Source organism: Hibiscus syriacus, unplaced genomic scaffold (genome assembly GCF_006381635.1).
Source record: "Hibiscus syriacus cultivar Baekdansim isolate YM2019G1 unplaced genomic scaffold, ASM638163v2 tig00111582_pilon, whole genome shotgun sequence".
Classification (NCBI taxonomy): Eukaryota; Viridiplantae; Streptophyta; class Magnoliopsida; order Malvales; family Malvaceae; genus Hibiscus; species Hibiscus syriacus.
Genome location: NW_024063126.1, coordinates 5,336,901 through 5,345,973, shown reverse-complemented (window position 1 = coordinate 5,345,973; position 9,073 = coordinate 5,336,901). Strand labels below are relative to the sequence as shown.

The window sequence follows — 9,073 nt, the reverse complement described above, 5'->3', positions numbered from 1 at the left end:
TTTTTAGAGGATAAGCTTAGGTCGGGTCGAATTTGGGTTTAGGATGAAAGATATCTGATTCGAACAAAAAAATAATATAAATATTTAGAAATAATTGCAATAATACTCCTTTTTTATATTATTTTTCAATTAGATCTCTATTTTATTGAATAAAATTAATAATTTTATATTATTTTAGGTTGGATCAAATCGATCGGAGTCATATTTTATCTCAAAAGTTGGATCGAATAAAATACACTAAATTCGGTTCGAATCAAATTTTAGATGGAGGGTTTAAAATTTTCGAATCATGTACCTAAAACCTAACCCCACCCCCACCATATCCATCCTAGGTAAAACCTAATCGAGAAGATTTATTTAAAATATTTTAAAGTTAATGTAAAATTTAAATTATAATTTAATAACATATAATGTAATTAATTCTATAAAACACCAAAGATTCTTTTAAGAATAAAAATGAACGACTGTTGTAGTAGCTAGCTGGCATCTTCCAGTAAATTACGTCCCTATCGAGAACTTTCTCGTAATCAATATTTCCACCGTTTGATCATCTTGTTGGACACGTGTCGGCACACAACCAATTTTCACCAAAACCCTGCATCTGAAACAAAACATTTTGCATTAAGCTTTTTGGAATTAAACCCCTTATATAAACACCCTCAAGTCATCAGCAAATCTTGCCCTGCAAAGAGCTCTCTTCAGTCCTCTTATACTTGGTGATCTCTTCTTCCCGGTTTCACAGATCAGCAATCCAATGGCTCCTGAAGTGGTTCAACCCGGGGATAAACAAGCCGTGTTGGCTAAGCCTGTCACCCTCCCCAAGCGAGCTTATGTCACCTTCTTGGCCGGCAATGGAGAATACGTGAAAGGCGTTGTAGGGTTAGCCAAAGGGTTAAGGAAGGTGAAATCTGCTTACCCTTTAGTGGTCGCCGTTTTGCCCGACGTCCCCGACGAGCACAGGCGGATCCTGGTGAACCAGGGCTGCATCGTTCGAAAGATCGAACCCGTTTACCCGCCCGAGAACCAGACCCAGTTCGCCATGGCTTACTACGTCATCAACTACTCCAAGCTCCGTATTTGGAAGGTAAGTATATATTATATATATATATATATGTTCTTTGCTTGGTCTTTTCCCATTAATGTCCGGTCACCGGTGTTAATTTCGTGGGTGCACTGTGCAGTTTGTGGAGTACAGTAAGTTGATATACCTGGATGGTGATATTCAGGTGTACGATAACATCGATCACCTCTTTAATTTGCCCGATGGGAATTTCTACGCCGTAATGGACTGTTTCTGCGAGCCGACATGGAGTCACACGCCGCAAGCGAAGATCGGTTACTGCCAGCAGTGCCCTGATAAGGTGAAGTGGCCGGCGGAGATGGGTCAGCCACCATCTCTTTACTTCAACGCCGGCATGTTTGTGTTCGAGCCCAGCCTCGAGACCTACGAGAAGCTCTTGGCTACCCTTAAAGTCGTCCCACCTACCCCATTTGCCGAGCAGGACTTTTTGAACATGTTCTTTAAAGACATTTACAAGCCCATCCCTTTGATCTACAACCTGGTTCTCGCCATGTTATGGCGTCATCCCGAGAATGTGGAGCTTGACAAGTTGAAGGTTGTTCACTACTGTGCGGAGGGGTCGAAGCCGTGGAGGTACACAGGGAAAGAGGAGAACATGCAGAGGGAAGACGTGAAGATGCTGGTTCAGAAATGGTGGGACATTTACAACGACGAGTCTCTTGATTACAAGAAGCCAACCGTTGGTGACGGAGAGGAGGTGGAGCCGGTGAAGATGCAGCCGTTGCTGGTGGCTCTGTCGGAAGCTGGTGCTGTCCCATATGTGACGGCCCCGTCCGCGGCTTAAAAGTAAACAACATGGACAGCTCTGTTTTAGGGGAAGGACTATTAGTAGGCGTAGAAATACTAGAAGAAGTTAAAAAAGGAAGTGTTTGTTTTTAAAAGCTCATAGGTCGTGTAGTCTATAGTACTAAATTGAGTTGTGTTTGTTATTAAAGTGTTTGCTGAAACGGACCATATTGTAATGTTTTGCAGCTATTATTATATATGGTGATGTGAAATATACGTTAATGTTTTTTCTTCTTGACAAATATGATTTTATTAAGGATTTAATTATATGATATTATATTTTGTTAAAAATTTCATAAATTTATATGAAAGAAAAGAGTACAACCCATCTAGATAAAAAATACATTTAATATTTTTGTATTTAAAGTGCCAATTACCCACTAATTAATCTCTATTGCAGGGGAATTATTTTTTTCTTTTGATAAATTTGTGATGAATATAATATAAGGTAAATTACATATTTAATATTTAAATTATTAGTTTTAATATGTTTTAGTATATAAACTTTTAATTATTTTAAAATCATACCTAATGTTTAATTTTTATTTCATTTTAGTATCCACCATTAAAAATTTAATGCGTTTAGTACTTAAACTATCAGTTTTGATTCATTTTAGTACCTAAACTTTTTTAAAAAAATTCAAAACTTAACATTAAGTTTTTAACGGAAGGTACTAAAATGAAACAAAAATTGAACGTTAGGTATGATTTTGAAAAATTAAAAGTTTATGTATAAAAATGAAAAAAATGATAGTTTAAATACTAAACTCGTAGTTTACCTTACAACATAAGATCAGACCTGTCCTAAAAGAAAGGCATGTCATGTGCTATCTTTTAAAATGAGATCCCTAAAATATTTTATAATAAAGAATAATTTGTCAAATTTTAAATTATGAGGGATTTACGATCTCTTTTTTTATATCAAAATTTATCATGAAAAACGATTAAAGATATTGTCAAAATCTTCGTTTGTAAATTTCTCTGCCACTTTCCCTAGAATCATACGGAAAATTTATTTTTCTTTTGAACGAAAATGTCATTAAGACACAAAAATTGTACATAGATGGACCTAAATGACATTCATGTGTGTGGTTCTCCAATTTTTGGGGTCATGTGACATGTCACAGTCCACACAAGTAAATGGATGGGCCTGAATAGAATATTTGACAATGAAAACTTATATCCCTATATATGTAATGTTCAAATTAATAATTTAAGAAATAATAATAAATTCTTTAACAATGAGATCGCTTAACTTGTGTTACTCTATGGAATTTAACCATATTAAGAAAGTTTTACACGCATGATAAGAAATCAAACAGAATCAAATTACATAAATACAGTATAAAGTGCAATGAGAACTTTACAAAAAAGTGCAATGAAAATCTTGTGAAAATCTCCATTAATTAATGCATACTAAAAACTAAGACCTGAAAAAATGGGCCTCAACCTTTATAATACGAAATCGTAATTATCCCACTTCATTCACAAACCAAAACAAAAAAATTATAGTACATGGGTACCATGAAGTGTTCCCCTTCTATGGCGGCTACCATCTTGCTACTCACCGTCTGCTCCTCCTTCAACGGTGGCGGTGCTGATCAAGCCTTGATAGAAAGTATCTGCAAGCAGTCCCAAGACTATGCTTTTTGCATGAATACTCTCGGCAGTGACCCTCGTTCCGATACGGCCGACTTACGTGGCCTTGCAATGATCTCCAGTTCACTCTCGATCATTCAAATTCAGGACACCCTCCGTCGGCTTCCTGATATAATTAAACAGTCGACCGACCGCCTCACCATTCAGCGACTCGAGGTGTGCCAAAGCGATTACGATGGTTCATTGGCTAATTTCCAGAGCGCCAGCAATGCTACTTCGAACAATGCTTTTTACGATACCATCGACTTCGTTAGAAATGGAACGAATCGGGTTATCGATTGCCATAATATTTTCAGGAAGGACGGACCAATTGCCATATCTCCGATTGCCGGAGATGATATCAACGTGTTCAAATTGGGAGAACTTGTTTTGATTGCTATAGATGGTCTCATACACAAGAAACAGTTGTGAAGCAGCACGGCATGAAGTTTTTTTTTTAATGTATTTTGAGGTTTAGTTAGAAGAATAATTGACACCCATGCAAACTTGGTTGATGGTTTCCAACAAAATTTTAGAAAATTTTATGTTGCATCAATCAGATTAATCTGGATAACTATAAGAAAACATGTGCTTAAAGATAACTCTCAGTCATTTGACATTAAACGCTTGCACCCATAATATTCATAGTACTCGAATCCGAAACCTTAAAGAATAACAATAATTATTTTATCATCAATATTGTTTGGTTAGTGCGTACATTATTGTTTTTAAATATGTTAATTTTTTGGGGGGTTGATGTGTAAATTTAGTGATACACTTTGGGTAATTTAATTGATATTTATTATTATGCTTTTGAAAGGTAAATTTACCGGATAGTAGTTCATAGGGCAGATTTAGATATTTCTAGTTATTCAATTTATTTTTTTTATATATATTTAGATATTATAGATTTAAATATTAAAATTATTATTTGTCACAGATAAAGATAAATATTCTCGAATATTAATTATCTAAATATGAATTATTTATGAGAATTGAAGATTCAAATATTTGAATCTGACTCTAAATTACAAAATAGAGAATACATTGTTTCTAAGAAAATTCAAATCCTAGTCATCTAATTTATGGATATATTCTATAAATGGTTCAAAATTTTGAATTTGGATTTTTTTAATAATTAAGATAAATGTCAAATAATAATAATTAATTCAAATTAATATATTAATACTTAGATAATTTGTGAATTAAAATAGATTCAGATTTTTAAGCATATTTATAACACCTCAAAACTTTGAACCGAAATAATTTTAAATTTGATGATCGAAAAATTTCAAATAACACCTCTGTTATCAAATTAAATGTGTTAATCGCAATTCAAATCTCAATTATTATATTCTTCATGAATCTAATTGTAGTTAATTTTCTATTCATTTAAGTTCAATTAAGATGTACCGATAGATCAAGGAACGACGATTTTATATAAAAAAAACTCCCAATAAATAATTTATTAGCAAAATGACATCCACCAATAATTTGGAAAAATACCCCCAAATGGCCCATATCGGACTGTCTTGCGTTATGTATAACGTGTTTTCGGGCATGCGTTCTGCATTACGTGGGCGATCTTTCCTGGTTAGTGAATAAATAATTCGGATATACGACCTCGTGTTCTGCTAAACGCGAGGTCCACGTTTTTCTAAACGAGAAATTATATATATCGCGAGATATAGTTCATTGACCTCGCGTACTGCAGGCAAGAACCATGAATTTTAATGAAACAGTAAAGCATCTATAGGCATGTTCGATTATTATTTCTGGGGTGTAAATTGCAAAAATTTCTTAATTTATAAGCTTAGAGGCATAGTATTGCAACTTATCTTTAAGTTGAGCCTAATATCGCCACATACAATACATTATAAGCGGTTAAAAATCCCTTTTAAAATGGTTAGAAAGTATGATTTTGTGCATCAAGAACAAGGTAAAATGGCTTCTTAGGCATATTCGAGTGCTATTTCCAGGTTGTAAATAAGAGAGTTTTCGTAATTTATAAGCTTAGAGGCGTAGTAGTGCAACTTATCTTTAAGTTGAGCCTAATATCGCCACTGATAACTCTCTAAAAGAGTTATTATTTAGAGCTTTTTTACTTAGGTTAAGTTTGTACTTTAGCATGTTTAGGATCACATTTAGAATAATTTTAGCATATTTTACATCATTTGCATATTGGGAGAGATTGTTGATACTTTGGCTGATTTTGATATGAATTTGCTCCTATGATGTTATAGGTTTGCTGTGAGCTGATACGAGACAAAATTGTTGAGTTATTGTTGTAGCATTTGACGTGTCATCAGACAGTTAGAGAAATTTTAGGACTGTATAGCAGCTGAAGATAAGGCTGGAATTTGAATTTGATTAGCTGTTGAAGATAATAGTGGAATTTGAATTAGTTGCTAAAGATAAGAATGGAATTTGAATTTTAAATAAAAGGAAATTTAGAAAAGAAGGGAACTTTTCTATTGGTGGAAAGTTTGACCCTATGAGGTTATAAATACAACATTTTCTTCAACTCTTGGAACCCTAATTATTCCACAACCTCCTTTTATTTTTCTATTTTACCACATTCCCTGGAAACTTAAAACCACCGCCGGGGAGTGTAGTAGCAGCTGTGAGCAATGCTGTGTAGCAGCGACGATTGATCGGGATTCAATCGAGTTTTGTAGTTCTTACTTGAGAAGGGAAAATACTATTTGATAAGTTTGGATGTTTAAATTTACTGTTTTTATTTGGATTTGAACACAAGATGTTTGATGAAAAGTTTTTCAATTTGATTTTGCTTTTATGATATGGTTATGTTGTTGGGATTTCTTGGAAATTGTTTTTAGAAATAAAAATAGACTTATGTGTGTTTAATCTTGGTTATTTTTAGAGATAGAAATATTGAGATTGCATGCTACTTATGACATCATCGATTATTATGAGAGTAATGTTAATGCAAAGAGATTTGTATTGTCGATTTCTATTCTTTAATTGACAACTTAATTAATATATTTGATGAGAGTTAGTTATGTTGGTTAAGTGATTAATATTTGAGGAATATTAATGTGTTAATCATTGCATGGGACACAATCATATTATTACAACATTATTAAGTTGAAAGCTACCAGATAACGACATCATTTCTTGGTCCATTGGTATGATTGCCCCACTGTGTAATACCTCAAATATCAGATCAGGGAATATATTGAAAAGATTTGAAAATTTAAGATTTATTTGAATAAGGGTAAAAGATAAGAAAATGATTTAGAATAGTGTTTAGATTAATTTGTATCAATAAATAAATTAAGATGGCACTTGGTCTTTTAAGAGGGTAAATGAATTTAAAAATATATCCTTATTAGGGATTTTAAATAAGGGAAAAGAGGAAAGTAAAGCATTTCTATTCTTTTTCTTCTCCTTCACATGAGTAGTGCTCTCCTCTATGTTATAAGGTAAACTTCCATTAGCTAGTTCTTTCTTTAAATTATGGGTTGCTTTGGTAACATTAAGTGATATGTGAACTTAAAGAATGATTAAAGAGGATTAAAACTAAGTGATGGATGTTTTATAGGAGATTTAAAGAAATGGGTTCTTAAATGACATGCTCATATATGTGTTTTTACTGAGGTTTATTAGAAAAATTTACTTGTCAAAGGATTGAACAAGAGATTAGAAGCATGAGATATGATTAAAAACATGTTTAGAAAAATGGTATGATTCTTGAGTTGAGATGTTCCATGAAGATGTTAGATGTTAAAGGTAGCAAAATGAAGTAAAGTTAGTTGGGTTAAGTAAAGAGGAGTTAAATAGTATTGTTGTAGGTAAAAGTATAAGATTAAAGGGGAAAATTAAGTGAAATTCGAGTTGAAAAATGGTAATTATGGGCAATGGTATCGGTACTGATAGAATAGTACCAATACTATAGGTGTAAATAGGTAAAAATGGGAAGAACATTATCGGTACCGGAGCAAGGGGTATTGATACTAATAAGGTATAGATACTAATAAAGACAAGTATCGATACCATGGATCCAGAATGTAAAAATGGTATCGATACTGAAAGGGAGTATCGGTATCGCGGTATCGATACCAAGCAACCCAGAATATAGAAATGGTATCGATACTGAAAAGGGGTATCAATACCGTAGTATAGAAGTATCAGTAACAGGGTAGTAGTACCGATACTATTGAGCTTGGAACGACAAAATATGTTAAAATTATTATAGAAATTGAAATAATGATTGTAACCCCCATAGACCGATAAGGGTAACCAGATCCGATCCGAATTGTCACATTTGGGTCACCGGAGCGACCCACTATAAAAATAGCGGAAAATTTAAAACTTTTTTATCAGAACATGTAAACTCATAAAATCATTTATCAGTATTCAGAAATAAAATAGATTTTAGACTCTTATTTAAAACAAAATACAATTACATGCCCCCTAATCACATGTACCGTACTCTGCAAACAACGCCAGATGAATTCCTTTACTGAAGTCGATAACCGCACTGATACGATTCTTTAACCTAAAAAGGTGAGTAACAGAGTGAGCTTTGGAAAGCTTAGTAATACAAAACTACCAGATGATGCTGAAGAACGTGCAAATACAAATAAATATACATATCCTTATTATTTCCGAACATTTACAGATTTTTATGCTGAGCAGAGATCCTACTGATATTTCAAATGGTAACAGACAATGAGCTTTCATCAGAGAAATATTTCAGATAACTGAGTTCAGGAGATCAGAATAGGTTATCTAGTGTGTTCCCAAAAACCATGTAACTTTTCAGATCATTTTAAAACATATATATATATACCCCCATCCCAACACATCATAATGTGTAGGTTCCCCAGAACCATACACCCAACCCAACACATCATATAAGGCCCTGAGCACAAAGCCGAGGAACCTGCGAAAATTCTTCCTTCAACAATACCCCCCATTTAAAACATTTTTCCGTCATTAAACGGAGATATCAGAAATCAAAACAGAATTCATAACAGATATCAGAACAGAATCCAGATTAGAAATCAGAACAGAATTCAGGTCATGTATCAGAATAGAATTCAAGTCAGAAATCAGATAAAATAATTATATAATTAGGGAACACACCAGAGTTTACAAATATTATTCAAAGGTACTGGATAATCTTAGCAAGTAGAGAAATACGGATCTTCAATATACAGGTAGAATGTCGGAATTTAGAATCGCTATTGTAAAAAGTTCAATAACTGACGGAATCATCAGTTATTCAGAATGTGAATTATCAGGATCATATCTTATTCGGACAGTTTTCAGAAGTTATACGTAATCAGAAGGGTATTCAGGATCTTTTACATCCATATCAATTGAGCGGATAATCGAACAACTTAACAACGAAGATTCAGAACTTTAACAATCTATGTCGACTGGCCAATTCATTTTCCTTCCAGGGTATTTACTCTTTAATACCACAATTCTTGTTCATATATCATTTTCGGAATTAACGTTGAATAAATCTTCCAATGTCTTTATTTCATGTTCACGCTTTCACTATATCATGAAATACTGACGTACTTGATTTTGTAA

At 33.3% G+C, this 9,073-nt stretch overlaps 2 protein-coding genes across 2 annotated transcripts; both read left to right on the top strand.

Moving 5' to 3' along the window:
- The first annotated feature begins 687 nt into the window (after positions 1-687).
- LOC120165314 (galactinol synthase 1-like) lies at positions 688-1,933 on the top strand. Its single transcript, XM_039174861.1, has 2 exons — positions 688-1,084; positions 1,182-1,933. Exons 1-2 carry the CDS (start codon positions 755-757, stop codon positions 1,863-1,865), a joined length of 1,014 nt encoding a protein of 337 aa, XP_039030792.1. The 5' UTR covers positions 688-754; the 3' UTR covers positions 1,866-1,933.
- Positions 1,934-3,382: 1,449 nt separating this feature from the next.
- LOC120165390 (pectinesterase inhibitor 5-like) lies at positions 3,383-3,937 on the top strand. Its single transcript, XM_039174924.1, has one exon. The coding sequence runs from the start codon at positions 3,383-3,385 to the stop codon at positions 3,935-3,937; it is 555 nt and encodes a 184-aa protein (XP_039030855.1).
- Positions 3,938-9,073: the final 5,136 nt, after the last annotated feature.

What these genes read in the sequence shown, in the direction of transcription:
- LOC120165314 (XM_039174861.1), top strand. Translation starts at nt 755, where the DNA reads ATGGCTCCTGAAGTGGTTCAACCCGGGGATAAACAAGCCGTGTTGGCT. An exon ending in CCAAGCTCCGTATTTGGAAG is followed by an intron (nt 1,085 to 1,181) that starts GTAAGTATATAT and finishes TGCACTGTGCAG; the next exon opens with TTTGTGGAGTACAGTAAGTT.
- LOC120165390 (XM_039174924.1), top strand. Translation starts at nt 3,383, where the DNA reads ATGGGTACCATGAAGTGTTCCCCTTCTATGGCGGCTACCATCTTGCTA.